We start from the raw sequence: 17,898 nt of genomic DNA on the forward strand, positions 1-17,898 counted from the left end.
TGCAATTTGCAGGCGTTTCCATCGAATGGTGTGAAGCGCATACGGCGGAATTCTCATAAAATCCCGTCCCCACTTCGAGGAGGATGGAGGTTCAACTCTTTATGCATTTTGGAGCGGCTATTTCCGTTGTCACTACTGCTGTTGCCGCTGTTATCATCAGGAGACGAAGGCAGCGGGTGATAATAGTTCGAAGGCAAAGTCCATGTATCCGCCATTGAACCTCTGGCGGAACCACACATCTTCACTCGAAGTGAGCTGGTCACGTGACCCCGGGTGTCAAAAGTGTTTCCATGACACTTGTGATATTCCTCTTAGCGATACGTCTGAAAAACCACCTCATGAGAGCGTCAAAACCTTCTAGGCGTACTTGGCGAAGTTCAGGTGTTCATGACCAGTTTTTTTATTGCAATATTTAGCTTTTGCACAATTCTAGGGGTCATGGTTTCACAGACAAAGTTGTAAAAGTTGTTTCCTGGGCAACACAGTGGGACTTCTTCCTGGGTGAGGCTCCCTCAGGGAGTCAGACGTTTTCCATTTAGTCCAACAGTGCAGACGGAATAATCAGGCTGCCTCGTTAGTAATCGTGTGTGTGTGTGTGTGTGTGTGTGTGTGTGTCCAATCAAAGACACCGTCACGCTGTTAGCGAGGGGGCGGAGCCATTTAACGGAGCCGCTTATTTTAGGCTCATCAGTCGGCGCTTCGTCTGTGGACTCTGAAACGATTTCACGGCAGAAAAAACAAAGACTTTAAAAAAAAAAAAAAAAAAAAAAATGCCAAGCTTATTGTTGAAGCCTTTTGGTCACATGACACTCGATGAAAAAAAAAAACTTCACTGAAGCGGATTCAGCCTTCTTATTTTTTTTGATTTTTAGATGAAGGAGTCGTTACTCCTCCTCCTCCTCCTCCTCACAAGGCCTCCGAGACAAACGCCTCTCGGCCACACGATTCATCGTTGTGAATCACACGGTGAATCATGAATCATTTAGAGCGACCTGGGAAGAAGACGCGCACCTTCTCGGCTCGGTGAAATCAAATCGGGCAGGATTCCCAGCAGGAGTTGTTTCTCTAGCGGGCGTGTCAGGGCCGAGGGTGGGTGGGAGCGGCCCGAGAGGAAAGAATTTCAAAATATTTCCACCGCAACATCTGGAGGTCAGAACCGGAGCCCAGGCTCCTCGTCCACCTCCTCCGCAGAAATCGCTGACTGAGCAGCGCCTCCTTCTGGTCTGCTCTGGTCTTGCAGGGGAAGGAGGCCAAGGTGGAGCCCTGGGAGGACACCAACTTCCACCTGTACAAGGTGGTCGACCGCTTCGGCTTCGTCCAGTAAGTGGACAAAGCAAAGTCTCCTCTCACACGACACTCGTCCTCATCATCCAGCTCATCTCTTCTTTTTCTTCTTCTTCTCCTCCTCCTCCTCAGTGAGAATGAGCTGCCGTCCTATGACTTGGCGGAGGAGAAGGTGAGTTCTGCTCCGTCACTGCTGTCTGATTCCCGACAGCTTCAATGTTTTCTGCAATGTTTTCTGGGGGATAAAAAGAACCTTCCTCATCTTCATCTTGTTTGCACTTCCTCTTTTGCAGCTGAAGCACACGGAGGTGGAGAGGACCACCAAGTGGCTGAAGATGATCAAGAGCTGGGACAAGTACAAGAACAGCGAGAAGGTCGGTTGCTCCCCCCCGCTCGCTCCGCACAGCTTGGGGCTTTTCAGCGACTGGGAGCTGAGTTGGACTCGAGTGGTCGCTTAAACTCGGGTGGCTTTCCGTACTATTAAACTTCTGCGTTTTCCCTTCCAGCTGGTGCGGAGGATCTACAAGGGAATCCCTCTGCAGCTCCGTGGGGAGGTGTGGTGCCTCCTGCTGGAAATCCCCAAAATCAAGGAGGAGAAGAAGGACTTCTACGAGGTGCGTTGGCCCCCTCCAACCTCCAGCCACCATTATTATTATTATTATTATTATTATTATTATTATTATTATTATTATTATTGTTATTATCATTATTATTATTATTACTATTATTATTATTATTATTATTATTATCATTATTATTATTATTATTATTATTATTATTATTATTATTATTATCATCACTATTATTATTATTATTATTAGGCAAGGCAGCTTTGTTTATATAGCTCATTTCATACACCAATGTACATTACATTATCATCATAACATCATTACATCAGTGTGCTCTACATGATTAAAAGTTCAACATTTTAAAAGCATTTCATAAAAAAGAAGTCTTCAAAGACAAAGTGCAGAGGAAAAAAAGGCAGCTTAAAATGCATAAATGGAGCAGTAATAAAAGGAGAATAGAAATAAAAAAGATGATATAAAAATATATTAAGATGAACAAAAGCACTCATAAGAGTCTTTAACCTGGATTTGGGGCTGACGTGACTTCGGTTGGCAGCTTATTCCATTTGTGTGCAGCATGACAGCTCAATGCTGGTTCACCATGTTTAGTTTGAGCTCTGGGCTCCACCAGCTGGCCTATTGCCATTATTCCTAAGTGGTCCGTGTGTTCTTGTGGTAGAAATTGAAGGCCCGAGCCAAAGGAACATCTCCGGACATCCGTCAGATCGACCTGGACGTCAACCGGACCTACCGGGACCACATCATGTTCATGCACCGCTACGACGTCAAGTAAGTTTGGCGCAGCCGCTTGGGTTGAGTCTCGAGGTGCCAAGTGGCTCGGCACAGTTTGACCTGGAGGTTCGGGGGTGTGGGGGCGTCGACGGAGCTGAGCTCCGGTCCAGTTGATGTGACGCCGCCTGTGTTTGCTGTGTTTGCAGGCAGCAGGCTCTCTTCCACGTCCTCACGGCGTACTCCATGTACAACACGGTGAGTCGGCGCCGACAAACTGTGTTGACTCGTGCACAACCGTCCTCACTGTGAGTTTCAAACAAAATGCTGAGTTTCTGGCAAGCGTTTTTCTGAATTTTCTTTTGTCCTCAGCAAAAGTCGACATACTAAAAGTATGTTGAGTTTTCCGATTTTGGGACAAGTTGAGATTTTGCTTGGAACAGATCCATCTCAGGCTAAGCTACGCTAGGAAGGTGGTTTCGGCGGAATTCGGACTGATTTAAGTATTTTTTTTTGTACTTGGAGAATGTTGATTTTTCCGATTTTCGGACAAGTTTGAGATTTTGCCCGGAACGGCGCCGTCTCGTGCTAAGCTACGCTAAAAAGGTGCATACATGATTTGATTTGATTTGATTTTGATTGATTGATTTCGAACATGAAGGAAAATGAGAAAAAAAAAGGGATACAAAACCAAAACATACGAAAGAAAAGTAAAAAAATAAATAAATAAAGATAGGATACGTAAGCAAACACCAATGAAATTAAAATAATGTTATTCATGTCCGAAAAGGGGTAGGAGGAAGTATAAACTTATATATACCTACTCCTAAACTCAAATAAATATACAAACTTATGAACTAAATGAAGTTTATACAACTAGATGACAGTAAAACAGCAAAACAGAAAACAAAAAAAAATACATTTTCAGCTTCACGCATACAACTACAATTCTACAGTAGAATTTGATTTGGGGACCATTCCGAGCGTTCCAGAAAGAGTCATGTCCATTCTCTGCCTGATGTTGACTTGTTGTTTGTGTTGTTTGTGTTTCAGGAGGTGGGCTACTGCCAAGGCATGAGTCAGATCACAGCACTGCTTCTCATCTACATGAACGAGGAAGATGCCTTCTGGGCTCTGGTCAAACTGCTGTCTGGACACAAACATGCAATGCACGGTAAACAACTTCCTTGAAATCAAGGCATCATTGCGATGATTGAAAAATGTTTGTAATTGACAATCGTACTGAAACACTGAGAACGTTTTGACGCAGAAGCAGCACGGCGAAGCTTCTGGACGTTCACGCGCTCCTCAGACGTCGTCGCTAATCAAGGACTATTTGTGTTGGAAAATGAAAAAATCCGACTGTTGTGCAAAACTGAGGAGACAGAATCAAACTTGAACGACCCGCTGGCTCTGTCATCCTCAGGGTTCTTCGTCCCCGGCTTCCCCAAGCTGATGCGTTTCCAGGAGCACCACGACCACATCCTGAAGAAGATGATCCCCAAACTGAAGCAGCACCTGGTGAGGAAACCAGTCAACACTTTGAAATGGGACCGAGCGAGTCAGGCTGCTCACACCCGCCCCGGCCGCGAAAGCCAATCAACGCTCACTAAAGCCCGACTATTTCCCACCGGAATTTCGGGTTGTGGTTGTGCAAAACAAAAACTCTGGAGGATGCGGCGATCCAGTGCTCCGTTTGTTTATTTTACCACTCAAAAAAACAAAAAAAAACAAAACTTGAGCAGTCTTACCGCGACAGTGGACAACGCGGCACAGGTTGCTTCCGACACACTGCTCGTCAAGGTAATCCAAAAAATAGTCAAAAATCAGAAATCCAATGAAAATGCTTGACAGCGTTCTGAAACTGTTCGACAGGTCTTCGAAGAGACCTGCCGGCCCCGTTCAGCACCTTGATATAGTGCAGGTGCTGCAGTCACCTTCCTGCGGTGATGTGAGGGCGTGGCCCTTAGCACAACCGATGATAAGAAAGTACAAAATAAATAAAACAATTACTGTTGAGTCCAGAATTAACACATTAAGCCAAAGTACCAATAAATCAGAAATAAGAAAAGAAAATAAATATTTTGGCTCCAATGCTTACTTTAATGATTGATTCAGTTTACGAATTTCAAAGAAAAAAAAAAAACTTTACTTTATCAATTAAACAAAAAAACAAAAAAACACTTATGCTATTTGTTTATACGCAGCCTAAACATGTTCAGAGCATGAACTGTGAGAACTGAATGAAAGTGGTGACGGCTGAATCGCTGTTGACAGCAGTTGTGATTGCTTTGCCTTGCAGGACAGCCAGGAGGTCCTCACCAGCCTGTACACCATGAAGTGGTTCTTCCAGTGTTTCCTGGACAGGGTGAGTGGACCCGGTGAAGAGGGCAGCGTGGTGGTGGTGGTGGTGGTGTTGTTGTGAGACTGACCTTTGACCCTGACTGTGTCTGTGTGTGTGCTCCATGTCCAGACTCCGTTCACGCTCACGTTGAGGATCTGGGACATCTACATCCTGGAGGGGGAGCGGGTGCTGCCGGCCATGTCCTACACCCTCCTGAAGCTGCACAGGAGTGAGACACACAGCCAGGCAGCACGAGAGAGGAAGCAGCTGCAGACCCGCAGGATCTCACTCTGCGCGTGTGTGTGTGTGTGTGTGTGTGTGTGTGTGTGTGTGTGTGTGTGTGTGTGTGTGTGTGTGTGTGTGTGTGTGTGTGTGTGTGTGTGTGTTTGACCAGAGCACATGATGAAGCTCTCCATGGAGGAGCTGGTGGAGTTCCTGCAGGAGAGCCTCTCCAAGAACTTTTACTACGATGACGACTTTGTCATCGAGCAGCTGCACGCCACCATGACGGAGCTGCGCCGGGCCAAGATGGACCTACCGCCACCAGGTAGCGCTGCGGCCTGCAATATATACATATATATACAGTATATATATTTATACACATGTGAAGAAATGAAGGCAATCTTGACGAATGCAATGATTCAGCCCACTGAACAGGATTAGAACTTCCAGAGTCAGCGGTCCTCGGTGTCAGCGGTCTTCACGCTGCACCCACCGACTGTCGTTAACCTGTTTCTACGGCAGCAGCCGCTGTCGTGATAATGACGCTGTGGCGTCGCTATGAGGGAAAAAAAACAAAGCAGCAGACATCGCGGCGTGTCTGCGGCCGGGCGCGGCCTTCCTGCAGCTCACTATCGCCCCCTGTCTCTAACCTTCCTCTCCCTCTCCTTCTCCTCCTCCTCCTCCTTCTTCTTCTTCCGATCGATTGGCGTTAAGCCAACAACAGCAAAAGTGTGGCGCTCAGCGGGGGCCGCCTCCCCGCCGCCTACAGCAACAGTAACCGGTGGGCTATCCTGACCCGTCTGTCCGTCTGTCCCTCAGTGCGTCTGTCCAGTGGTGTCTAACAGCTCTCTGTTCTTCTTTCCCCCCCCCCTCCCCCCTACGTGGTCGTGTCGGCCTTCAGTTGCGATGCATTTTGCTTCAGTGGAGTCCTGCAGTGGCTGCTGCTGCTCCGTCACCCCCTCTCCCTCTCTCTCTTTCACACACACACACACACACACACACACACACCTTCACCGCCCTCACCTCAAAATGCCTCTTGTGGCTTTGTGGCCTCGCTGTCTGAATGGTTTCCCAGGTGGCCCTCTGGTGGACAACATAAGGCAGTGCAAAATCTTTCTAGTTTCTGGTTGGTAAATAGCTTTTTCTTTTAACACTACGACTATTAGTTGCTATTAGTATATTAGCGGCGTTCAGGAATTTGAATGTGTTTCTCTGGAGTAAAATAGAAACCGGAGTGAAACCTATTTTCTTTGGGGCATTTTGGAACTTCCAGATTAAAAGCGAACCTTAAGACGGGTTGCAGCTGCAGGTTTAGGTGAAACAAACATTGTAGTCAATGTTACCGGTGGTTCTACTCACCAGAGTGATGGAGAATCCATCCCAGTCAAACCAGGACAGTTGAAAGAAGGAAAGACAGAGAGAAGGAAGCAGAAGCAGTCCGTTTGGTGCCAGCAGGAATTCTTTTTTTTTTTCCTCAGTTTTAAAATTAGGACTCGTTTTTCTTCTCTCTGTGGACTCACTCGAGTCTCATTAATCATCATCTATTTCTGTGTGACCTCTGGAGTCTGCAGCCGAGCGCAAGTTAATGAACCACAGCCAGAACCATCATCTCAGGCCCGGTGTCAGTGTCACCTGCTAACCAACCCCCCCCCCCCCCCCCCCCAGTGTCTCTCTGTCCGTTGCCTGCGGAGACGTCGGTTCAGTCATTGTGGATGTAACTCTTCTTTGTTTTTTGGCCCCCTTGTGGCAGTGGTGTTGCATGACTCCATGTTCCTGTCGCCATCCGATGTCAATCAGCGTCGCAACGTCTGTACGCCCGCCGTCTCCCCCCCCCACCCCCCACCCCCCACCTATCTCCCCCCACCCCACCCCACTCGCTCCATGGGGTCCCGCTGACGCTCTGCCTCTCCTCTGCCCCCTGCAGGTAAAGACGAGGAGTTTCCCAGGAAGCCGCTGGGGCAGCTTCCTCCTGAGCCCAACCACGTGGCCAACGGGCAGAGCCACGCTCCACCGGGGTCGGTGGCGGTCCGGGAGCCCAGCCCGGTGGCGGCGCCGCCCAGCCGGCCCCCCAGCCGGCCCCCCAGCCGGCAGCGGCGGGGCTCGCTGGAGAAGCCCAGGGGCCACCAGAGGGCCGACAGGAGGGACGTCCCCTCCAGGGGGTCCGGCGAGGTGGCGGAGCAGCAGCAGCCGCACAAATCGACGTCCAGCACGCCCGAGAGGGGCGTGACACCCCCCGCAGGCCCCGCCCCCGCAGACAGGAGGAAGCCCCTGAGCAACGCCGCCGCCAACAGCAACTCCAACGCCGGCCCCCACAGAGACTTCACCCCCCGCTGGGTGAAGCCCTCCGTCAGCAGGATGGAGGAGGTGCGAGCGGCCGCCGTCCGCCAGGCGCAGCTTGGCCACGGGGCGTCGCCCGCCCCGTCCAGCCCGGAGGACGGCGGCCTCGCCCACCGCCGCCCGCGTTCCAGGGGCTTCGCCGCCGGCGCCGACCGAGGCTCCAACGCCTCGCAGTACGACAACGTGCCGGGCCTGGCGGAGGAGGCGGAGCTGGAGATCCTGGAGCTGGAGAGGCCGCCCACCAGGATGAGGCCACACCCCCTCAGCCACCCGCCCGCCCGAGCCAGCCCCGACCGGACGGCGGCCGTCCCGCCGAGACACGCCGTCCCGTCGCCGTCCTTCTCCCCAAACAGTCCAGCAGGGGGCCTCGTCAGATACCACGGCAACCACAACCAGAACCACAGCCTGGAGCAGAACTCGGCGTCAGAACACGCCACCACAGAGGTGCCCATCCTGCACCCGGCCTACACGGTGGCGCTGGACCGTGGCGAGGACAGACTCTATGCCCCGCACCTCCAGCATGCCCCGCACCTCCAGCTGGTGTTTGGGGAGCGAGGCTACGCCACGGCCCAGCAGCACCACAGCAGCGTTTCGCCGGACAAAGCCCTCATGAACAACACCTACAGCCCCTACCGCAGGGGTCCGCCCTCCTCCTCCTCCCCCTCCCCCTACAACAACCACGTCAACGCCAGGCCTGCGCAGGAGCGCCCCCTGCACCTGGAGCATCGACCTGCAGCATCTAACTCCCCCATCTACCAGCAGCAGCAGCAGGTGGCCTTCGGCCGGGCCGACCTGGTGCTTCAGGCGCCGCCCGGCTCCCTCCACTTCCCGCCGGAGGGCCGCTCCCGCCGGCCGGTGGGCGGAGTCTGGGACGCAGAGGCGGAGCTGACGCCGCCCCCCCAGTCTCCGGGCGGCGTGCCTCGCTCGCCCAGCTTCCAGCGGGCGCAGCTCTCCCCCGTCCCTCACTTCATCTTCCCGGAGGAGTTGCACCGCTACGCCACGCCGTTCCAGGAGCAGCAGCAGCAGCAGCAGCAGCTGCAGCAGCAGCAGCAGCTGCAGCCTGTCGTCAGGCAGCAGCTCCCTCCGCTGTTCGGAGCGACACACTACAGGCACGCACAGGAGGAGTTCGCCAGGCAGGAGTCCATGCTGCTGTGACCGCAACACACACACTGAACTGGAGGACCACAGTCGCTGACACTGTAGTAAAGACCAACCAGCTCCTCATGTTTATACTGACGGCTTTAAAAAGAGGAAAACTAACTGACTGAAGAATTTATTTTATTTTTGATGTAAATCGTTGAGAAGAAGTGACAGTTTATATCTTTTAGAGTCCTGTATGTACAGTGGATGTTTTTGTTAATATGCTGAGTTGTTTTGCTGCGGGGGAGGGGGAAGGGTCCTCTGACTTATTTCCAGGTTTATTTTTCTTAAATTTTTTTTTTTTTTTTAGATATATAGGTTGATTAACACGATATGCTCATGAATGTTATTTTCTAAACATACAATATAAAAGTGTCCAATAATAGAAGCGCCTCCCTTAGAGAAACGGCAGGTTTAGTCATTTTAGTTTTTACTACTGACTTTTGCTGACGACACTCCAGCTAAGTAAATATTGTGACATTTGGTCTCTTTCACACAGAGGAAACACATTAAACTGGATACAGTACTTGTGTATATCTGGAAACTTTTACATTCTCACCCTGAAAAGTGGCTCAAGACACACAAGCTAAATCATTAACGTTATTTGACTTTAAATGTGCCGAATGGTTCATTCGGCACATTTAAAGTCAAATAATTTGCTTTGCAACGACAGCAAATATAACGAAAGCAAGGCAATTTTTTTATTATTTAACTTCATCACATCTGAACACCGTCTACTGAACTACTATTAAGCTGCTAGCACAAACACACACACACACACAATGTTAAACATTCCATGTTTCTGTTTCTCATCTCAAACTGCCTCTGAAACTGTTTTGTTCTTCGCAACATTCCGTCACTTTACTGTCTTTCCATTTGTTCACTAACTGCAGAGCTTCTGATACTTAATAAAATGCGGAGGACAGGTGAAAAATCATCTCTGACTCCAGTCTTTCATTTCACTTTTTAATGCCGACCCTCATGCACTGCTAATAAAGTTACATTTATTCTGAAGGGGTGTTTCATTTGTATTTGGGATGAATACATTGAGTCATTTTTTTAGGTGTCTGTCTGAACTTAAAAAAAAGGTTTTGTGTGCGCGGGCCACCGTAGTTCACCGGCAAGCTTGAGAGAGGATGCGTGAGAGGAAGAGCGTTGCAATCTACAATGAATACCCTGTTTCTTCTAAAAAGATCTCCAAAATTTACACTCTTAAGCTTTCATTCACCAAATATTACGGTCATAATAATATATGGTGTTGAACATAAGAGAGCAGTCGCCCAGCAGTCACTGACAAAGGTTTCACCTGCAAATGGGCGAATTAACACATTACTATAAAAATCATAAAGTGTACAACTGATGAGGAGAAAACTGGGAACACGAAATCATCAGCATCATTTTCAATGCCAACAACTTCACATGTATATAATAGATACTGTAAAACAACTAAAGTGCTTAAGAACAAATAGATGCTTTAGCTACCTTACGCCAATCAACTCTGGCAAAACTTTTAAAACAGCAACTGTAGACGCAAACAAGCTAGCAAGTCGCAAACTGCCCATTTCTGTCCAAACATCATCAGCTGCCATTTGAAACGTCACTATTTACTTCCCGCCAATCGCTTCCGATGACACCGGTCAATATACAGCTGACGCTCAAGTACTACGACAACACACCGATCCAATCAAACCACCGCAACATAACGGTTGCTACGAAAACTGCGAGCACAACCCAGCCAGCAAAACCGATAGCTACACATTGACAGTGACGACGAGCCAAACATACACAGCACAGCACGTTATTTATAGCAGCAGCAGCAGCAGCAGTGAACGTTAGCACAATTAAAAACAAAACAAAAAAAACAGCAGCATGACACTTGTTGAATGAGGCTGAAGTCATTTAACGATGTTTGAAGACCTTGTGCACTAATTCCTTTTATGTCCATGCCAAATCACCAGAAAAATTAAACTTTCACAATAATATTCCAACCCCACGAACTCTGAAGACAGGATGGCGGCCGGAAGTGACACATACGTAATCGACATTGAGCGGATGCGGAAGGTCACCGTCAGTCGGATACTTTTAAAAAAGAATGAGGAAAACAGGAGCTGCTCATGTGATTTCCACAGCTTTTAATTACACGAACTGAACACAATGTTGATACTGTGGAGTTAAGAATTTTCTCTTCTTAGCTACATTACAGGCCTATTGTGATTTGAGGAGGGGGCGAGGCCGGAAGCTGACCCTGGGAATTGCGAATGAGCCCTGCGTCGTTGCCGCTGGTGTACACCTGTCTGTTGAGAGGACAATAAAGTTCCATGATAAACATCCTCAGCAGGTTGTCACTAAAGCAATTTGAAACCGTGAGAAGCTTAAAAGCAGGCAACCGGACAGAGTCTGTCCAGAAGGTTTATCTCCTGAAGCCTGCAGACTAATTTACATTCTTATCAATCCACATTCTCTGTAACATTGCACAAATAAGAGAGCAACATTTATTCTCCATTAAGAGTCCATTTAAACCTTTTATGTAGATTAAGTCCACACAGGCAGAGCCATTGTGTTTTATCACAAGCATATAAGGCACAGAATAGTCCAGCATGTTTACCCACAAGCAGGAAATAATCAAAAACAAAAATTAATTACTCCACACTCGTGATTGAAACCCCCTTCATCTGGTAGGGGTCGTCAACAGATCCTTGCTGTGCGATCTCTCCAGATGCATTCGCCTCCCGTCAGTCATGAGCTTTTTCTGTCTTGTGGCTCCACACCGGCTTGCGTTTCTCTATAAAGGCCCGGATGCCCTCCTGTCCATCCCTGAGAGCCAGGTTATCCACCATCACCTTGGAGGCTGTGGCATAAGCAGCATCTCGGCCTTGAGCCATTTGTCTTCAGAGAGAACAGGACAAAAAAGTTCAAATGTTTTCTGGACTCAAAACGGTATTATTTTTGAAGTATCTGGCGGGGTGAGGGATTAAGAGTCTGCACCTCTGGAAAGTAGCCTTGCCAAGTGCTACCACCGGTCGGCTGGCTTGACACACCCGCTGCGCGATGGCGAAAGTCTCCGCCTCCAATCGTTCCTCCGGCACCACCTTACTGACCAGACCGTGCAGCAAAGCATCGTGGGCCGAGATGGGAGTCCCTGTGAACAGCATCTCCATGGCAACCTAGTCAACAACATTAGTACAAGAGTTCAAAACAGTGCTAATTTTTTTTAAAACAAATGGAAGTGTCATTTTTACTGCGGTTTAAACAACAATAATTGCAATAATTAAATTGGTGATTTTTGTTCCCTTTTTTCGCCCAGCTTCTTACCTTCCGCGGTACGGCCCTGCCAATGGCCACCGCAGGCGTCGAGCAGAACAGGCCAACGTTGACGCCCGGCGTGGCAAAGGTGGACTTTTCCGTCACCACAGCAACGTCGCAGCTGGCAACAAGCTGGCAGCCAGCCGCAGTGGCAACGCCGTTCACCATGGCTATTACTGGAACAGGCAAATCCTGGATCAACGTCATCACCTGAAACACAACAGACACCGGTGACTTCTAAAACATCTGATTATTATAAGACACATTTTTTTCACGCCTAAGTGCCAGAAGAAGGCCGACCTCTGTACAGGTGTGAAACACCTTGGTGTGATATTCTCGGCCCTCAGTTGACGTCAACTCCTTGAGGTCGTGGCCGGAGGAAAACACTGGACCTCTGGCTGGCAGGAACACACAAGGCAAGGTCACATGCGGTTGTATATTACACAAACGCAAACCCAGCAGCTACCCACCTGATAGGATAATGACCCTGAGATCGTCGCTGTCAACATCAGTCAGGATGTTTTCTCTCAGGGACTCCAACATGGACAAAGACAGAGCATTCCTCTTCTTGGGGTTGTTCAATATGATTCGCCTGGACAAAAGTGAAAAGTTATTGTTGCAATAAAGTTGCAACGTTATTTCCTTATTTATGTAATATCTATTTGGATATTATTCTGAAATAGGCGAAACATGGAAATAAACTAAAATAGCTGTGTCTTATTTGGTTATGGAATTTAATTTGGAGAATTTCGAGTCGTTCGAGTTGTGATGTTAATTGGGTTCAATGAGGCTACTGACATAAATAAAGACAATAAATCTTTGACAAGCAGAAACTCGTTAAAGTGACGCTGAAATATCCGGGGAGGAGCTCTGGGAAATATTTAACCAACAAAAAAAAAAAAAAAAAGAAAAGAAAAAGGGGGGGGGGGGCGAACTTCAGTGCCCTCAGTTTGCCTACTGCAGAAATCTTGATTGTGCTCGCACTTTACCTTACATCATAAAAAATACAAATGAGGGTAAACTGTCAAAGTATGACAGCCGAATTTAAGATCACAGTTTAAATGGTCCAACTGCACAATTTCATAACTTTTGAGACATTTTTTTCCTGAAAAATTCTTTATTTTCCCTTTAAAATATCAGATATTGGTACGGGGAACGTCTGTTCAGTGCACAAACTAGGACAGCGACTGCGGGGGACTCGCTTCGGTGCTGCACCTGATTCCGTCGTTCTGCTCCCTCACCGTCAGCGGCTCCGGTTGAGTCTGCGAGTAAAACCGGGACCCGGTCCGCAGTGCGGTTCTGCCGAGCTGCAGTGAGGCGGCAGCACGTCCAAACAGCCCGCCTGCCATGTTTACCCTGGTCGCGTCACCTTCTTCTCGCAGCTCCACTTCCGGGTGACGGCAGCAACACGTGGTGCAACGTCAAAAACAAACCGGGGTGAATTAACTTGTCACAGTCTTACAACGGTCATATCTTTAGCAGCTATTTTGTTTTGTTTGTTATATTTAAACAAAAATTTTATTTTACCATCCAAAATATTATTTTCAATAGAAATACAGAATAATTAACAAAAAGCTTATCAAAGAATGATTAATAAAAATTAATAATTACCAACAAATCTCAAATAAAGATGGCTAATAAACTTAATTTTTAAACATAATAACTTTAATGTCTATTCATGAAGTCAGCGTGGAATTAAATTTTGAATGTTATCATTGTGTTGAAACATGCAATGTTGAATTCAGCAGTCCATGTAGAGGAGCTGCGCTCTCATGGAGTGCATTTATTGTATTACGCCACAAATTAGAACATACAAAGTGAAGACATACACACACACACACATGTCTGGTACAAATGATTGATTGACACAATTGTCTTTAGCGTTGTTTAGTTTTGTTTTTTTTTGTTTTTTTTTATCAGTGGTAAAAAAAAAAAAAAAGTTGAAAGACTACACCATCAATGTATATTGGGAGACCAACTGAGATAAGGCAGGAAACTGAAATAGGACGAGTCCCATCAGAGCTGGGGATGCACCAACACCTGCAGTCCTCCTCCCCAGCAGGAGGAGCAGTGCAGCCAGCAGGACGAAGGCCTCATGTCAGGTGACGGCATTCAGGTTCTGGCCCCCGTCAGTGGCGGAGAAGAACTGGACTTTGGGTGCGATGAGACCCGAGTTGTTCCTCCGAAGGCTCCCAGTGCCCTTCCGCATGGAGTTGTTGCGGCGCATGGAGTTGCGCTTCCGCAGCGAGTTCTGCTGCGACAGCTCGTTTTTCTGGAGGGTCTGGATCAGGATGGACGGCTTCTCGTCCAGTTCTTTGGCGCTGCAGTGTGGCGTGGCTACCTGCAGGGCAGAAGAATCAAACAAACAGCATCAATCACAGCTTAAAGCTCACTTCAGCTCAATTCTTTTATTTCCTTTTGCTTCACCTTGACCGTGTTGCCAAACTTTGAGTAGTCGACCGAGTACACGCCCTCCTCCTCCGTCACTATGGGGACGAAGCGGTGGCCCCACTGGATCTCCTCCGACACGTAGGAGGTGCGGGCCTGCGTGGTGATGCCGGTCGTCTCCACAACCCCCTCCAGGATGACGATGACCTCCAGGTCGCTGCACTGCAGCTCCATGGCGGACAGGTCGTACAGCGGGCTGACCAGCAAGTACAGCACCATTTTATTTTTTATTCCAAAAATAAAGTTATATTGAAGAGGTAAAGTCAAGTATCTTGAGAGAGTTCACTTGAGTTGGTTGTGCGTTCTTGAATATTTGTGGCCATTGTTCTGATATTTACTCTTGATTGGATGTGTACACCAACTGTATATACTAATATATGTAAACTGTGTATGTGTCTACTACTCAAAAAAAAAAAAAGACTTTTGCAATGCATTGTGCATTTGTGCCCCAGGATATTTTGAACCTTTCCTCTTTCAAAGTGTTTGGCTTTTTGTTTGTCCAGCAGCCAGGTGGCGACACTGAGCTACAAGTACACACACCTGTTCTTGTCGATGACGTGGCAGATGATGAGCGGGGCGAGGAGGAACAGGCTGTTGCTGGACACGGCGCTCTCCGTCTGCACGTCGATCTGGTGGATGGGGATGACTTCGCCCTCGGGCGTGGTCGTCTTTCTCACCACCTGCAACACCAGCGAGGCCAGCGGTCAGCTTGACCACTCGTCATGGACACCATTTTTGAAGAGAATGAACTCAAAAGACAAAATGTTAAAATAATAATTGTTTTTTTTTTAATTTTGGCATTAATTATAATTAAAAACGTAAATCAAAAATAAATCTGATAAAAAGGTGAACGTTTGCAAATTTTATTTTTAATTTGCATTTAGAAAAATTAAATTGAATTTAAACAAATTCATTCATTCATTCATTCATTCATTCATTCATCTTCTATACCCGCTTATTCCTATTCAGGGTCACGGGGGTCTGCTGGAGCCTATCCCAGCTGTCTTAGGGCAAAGGCCGGGTGACACTCTGGACAAGTCGCCAGTTCATCGCAGGGCCTAAACAAATTCTATTTTTGAATTTAATTAAAGGTTCAGTTTGTAAAATTTGACTTGATTTATGACTTTTTAAATTGGTGAAAGCTTAACGTGCAGCCCATAAATAAATTATCAAAAGTGTATACTCACCATACAATACAAGTCATTTGTTGTTGTTTTTTAAACCTTTAAAACGGTTCCTATTTATATATAAGAATATACTGTACATAGAGCAATAAGGGTCTTGCTCCTCGTTAGTTGCCATATAACATCATCAAATTTCTAAGGAAGCCTGCTTGTCAGTGCTCTAAATACGAAACGCGTCATCAGGCGGGCTTCCTTGAAAATTTTACACACTGGACCTTTAAACAAACAAAAAAAAAATTCATCCAAAGAAAACCCTGAAGAGTCACGATTATCAATTGGACAAGTTTCCAGAGAAGTGGGCCGAGTCACCTGCAGCCTGACAGTGGCTCCGATGATCATGCTCTTCCTGAGGTCACCGATGCGGATCATGAAACACAGGTTGTTGTTTCTGACAGCGATGACGGCGTGCCGGCTAAAGATGAGCGTCTCCGCCCGGCGGTTGGACTGAGCCGTCTTCATGAAGATACAACCTGAGGTGCGGGGAGGAAGGGTGGTGGACTTTTAACCAAAGCCAGCCATGGCCACAACCCGGAAGCTTTTTGCAGGGCCTCACCCAGCATGACGGCGTTGATGATGAGCCCCACAATGTTCTGCATCATGAGGACGGTGATGGCGGTGGCACACTGCTCCGTGATCATGCGGCCGCCGAAGCCGATGGTCACCTGGACCTCGATGGAGAACAGGAAGGCCGAGGTGAACGACCTGAGGGAGGACCAGGCAAAGAGAGGATTTTACGTTTTTCGTTTTTTTTGTTTTGGTCCAACAATGTGTTTCCCTTTTTTCCCACCCAGCACTTAACCTGAAACAGAAGCAGTTCCCACCCTCTGGAACTCATCCCCATCCTACATCCATGATTGTACTGACCTGCCATCACTCAACACACATCTTTTCCATACTGCCTTTAAAGTGTAATTACTGTTTGTTTGTTTTTTGCTATTTATCAATTACAATTAATACTCAGCTTTCTGTTTTCTCTTATTTTACTCCTTACTTATTTACACATTCTTGATTTATTTGTGGGGATACTTTTAAGTATTTCAACTGCAAATTTTACTCTGATGTGTTTTAACCTTTTAACCTTTTCTTTTTTGTAAAGTGTCTTTGAGGACTTCGAAAAGCGCTCAATAAAAAATGAATTATTATTATTATTATTATTATTATTATTATTATTATTATTATTATTATTATTATTCAGGACATAATGAACTTCCACAACCTATAACTCTGTGCAGTTAGAAGGAGAAGTCCCCGACTTCCTGTTATCATTAATGTCTTCCTCCTCCCTCGCTCCCCTCCCTTCCTCCCCTCCCCATTCTCGCTCCTCCACCCCCACCGTCCCCCTCTGGCCGCTCAAAAATGGAGGCAGAGAAGAAGAAAAAGAAGAGGAGGACGAGGGTGGACGTTTAAACATGGCCGGGGGAGGCGTAAAAAGTCCCTCTACAACTACAAACGCGTTCCGAACCCGAACCCGTGGCCCCGCGAGGACCGGAAGCCGCCACCAGACTCACTTGACGTCGGTGACGCAGTGCGTCCCGTTCTGCCGCTGCGGGTCCAGGTCGCCGTGCGCGAACGCCACCAACCACCAGCTCATGGCGAAGAGCAGCCAGCTGCTGACGAAGGTGGTGGTGAAGATGACGAGCGTGAAGCGCCACTTGAGGTCCACCAGCGTGGTGAAGACGTCCTGCAGGAAGCGGCCCTGTTCGCGGATGTTCTTGTGCGCCAGGTTGCACGCGCCGTTCTTGGCGATGAAGCGCGCCTTGTTCACGCGGTCGCGGAACACCGGCTTGCGCGGCACGCGCGAGACGAGCCCCGGCAAGCCGAACTCCTCCGGGATGATGCTCTTCCTGGCCAACATCCTGCGGCCGAACCGGGCCGAGCCGAGTCGATCTGAGCCGGGACGTTGCTGTGGTTCCGAGTGGGGCCGACTGGCTCCGTGCGCGTCCTCGGTGCGCCTTTTACGCACAGGCAGTCGGTCAGTGAGTGAGTCAGAGAGTGAGTGAGTGAGTCGGTCAGCAGCTGCGCGTCCACCTGCAGGAGAGCCGAGCTGCTGCTGCTGCTGCTGCCGAGCGGCTCCGGAGGCTGGAACGGTTCCGGTTCTCCTCCTCCTCCTCCGTCCTCTTGACGTAGTCCGACTTCTACGAGAGGAGAGCGGAGTCGCTCCGGGCACGGCGCTGCTGCCTTCAGGGAGCGTCGGAAAACATCCTCTCAAGTCTGACAAATCTGGTCACACACACTGAATACAGACATGGACTTTTAATTATTGTCATATATTGATAATGTTTGATCACTCACCGTACACCCAGTCATTACTGCAGGGTAGCTACACAAAATAACACAC

General features: G+C 48.1%; 3 protein-coding genes across 6 annotated transcripts in view; 1 reads left to right on the top strand and 2 right to left on the bottom strand.

Moving 5' to 3' along the window:
• The window catches only part of usp6nl (USP6 N-terminal like), a 35,179-nt gene extending 25,617 nt beyond the window's left edge, over positions 1-9,562 (top strand). For all 4 annotated transcript variants that reach the window (XM_076029897.1, XM_076029898.1, XM_076029896.1 and 1 more), the window contains 12 exons: positions 1,241-1,320; positions 1,417-1,456; positions 1,578-1,658; positions 1,791-1,898; positions 2,533-2,642; positions 2,792-2,840; positions 3,636-3,756; positions 4,009-4,103; positions 4,885-4,950; positions 5,056-5,155; positions 5,321-5,473; positions 7,073-9,562. In XM_076029897.1, the coding sequence (XP_075886012.1) occupies positions 1,241-1,320; positions 1,417-1,456; positions 1,578-1,658; positions 1,791-1,898; positions 2,533-2,642; positions 2,792-2,840; positions 3,636-3,756; positions 4,009-4,103; positions 4,885-4,950; positions 5,056-5,155; positions 5,321-5,473; positions 7,073-8,640 (2,571 nt within the window). In that variant the 3' untranslated portion in view covers positions 8,641-9,562. The remainder of the gene's footprint in view (positions 1-1,240; positions 1,321-1,416; positions 1,457-1,577; positions 1,659-1,790; positions 1,899-2,532; positions 2,643-2,791; positions 2,841-3,635; positions 3,757-4,008; positions 4,104-4,884; positions 4,951-5,055; positions 5,156-5,320; positions 5,474-7,072) is intronic.
• Positions 8,972-13,314, bottom strand: echdc3 (enoyl CoA hydratase domain containing 3). Its single transcript, XM_076029904.1, has 6 exons — positions 13,144-13,314; positions 12,399-12,520; positions 12,229-12,326; positions 11,938-12,138; positions 11,611-11,789; positions 8,972-11,511 (listed from the first exon to the last, which is right to left on the bottom strand). Exons 1-6 carry the CDS (start codon positions 13,275-13,277, stop codon positions 11,358-11,360), a joined length of 888 nt encoding a protein of 295 aa, XP_075886019.1. The 5' UTR covers positions 13,278-13,314; the 3' UTR covers positions 8,972-11,357.
• Positions 13,315-13,676: 362 nt separating this feature from the next.
• On the bottom strand, positions 13,677-17,833 carry kcnj8 (potassium inwardly rectifying channel subfamily J member 8). The gene is made up of 6 exons (XM_076029899.1): positions 17,069-17,833; positions 16,114-16,262; positions 15,870-16,030; positions 14,917-15,056; positions 14,356-14,572; positions 13,677-14,269 (listed from the first exon to the last, which is right to left on the bottom strand). The coding sequence occupies exons 1-6, from the start codon at positions 17,413-17,415 to the stop codon at positions 14,027-14,029; spliced, it is 1,257 nt and encodes a 418-aa protein (XP_075886014.1). The 5' UTR covers positions 17,416-17,833; the 3' UTR covers positions 13,677-14,026.
• Positions 17,834-17,898: the final 65 nt, after the last annotated feature.

The sequence above is a fragment of the Nelusetta ayraudi genome, unplaced genomic scaffold, assembly GCF_046127955.1.
Source record: "Nelusetta ayraudi isolate G7.1 ecotype Tasmania unplaced genomic scaffold, CSIRO-AGI_Nayr_v1 ptg000027l, whole genome shotgun sequence".
NCBI lineage: Eukaryota > Metazoa > Chordata > Actinopteri > Tetraodontiformes > Monacanthidae > Nelusetta > Nelusetta ayraudi.

Bases quoted from the DNA above. Each gene is read 5' to 3' on its own strand.
- kcnj8 (XM_076029899.1), bottom strand. From the start codon at position 17,415: ATGTTGGCCAGGAAGAGCATCATCCCGGAGGAGTTCGGCTTGCCGGGG. The intron at 16,263-17,068 runs GTGAGTCTGGTG...GTCCTCCCTCAG, and splicing joins CACTGCGTCACCGACGTCAA to GTCGTTCACCTCGGCCTTCC. The intron at 16,031-16,113 runs GTGAGGCCCTGC...CCCGCACCTCAG, and splicing joins CATCAACGCCGTCATGCTGG to GTTGTATCTTCATGAAGACG.
- echdc3 (XM_076029904.1), bottom strand. From the start codon at position 13,277: ATGGCAGGCGGGCTGTTTGGACGTGCTGCCGCCTCACTGCAGCTCGGC. The intron at 12,139-12,228 runs GTCGGCCTTCTT...GTTGTGTTTCAG, and splicing joins TGTTTCACACCTGTACAGAG to GTGATGACGTTGATCCAGGA. The intron at 11,790-11,937 runs GTAAGAAGCTGG...GTTGTTGACTAG, and splicing joins GCAGGGCCGTACCGCGGAAG to GTTGCCATGGAGATGCTGTT.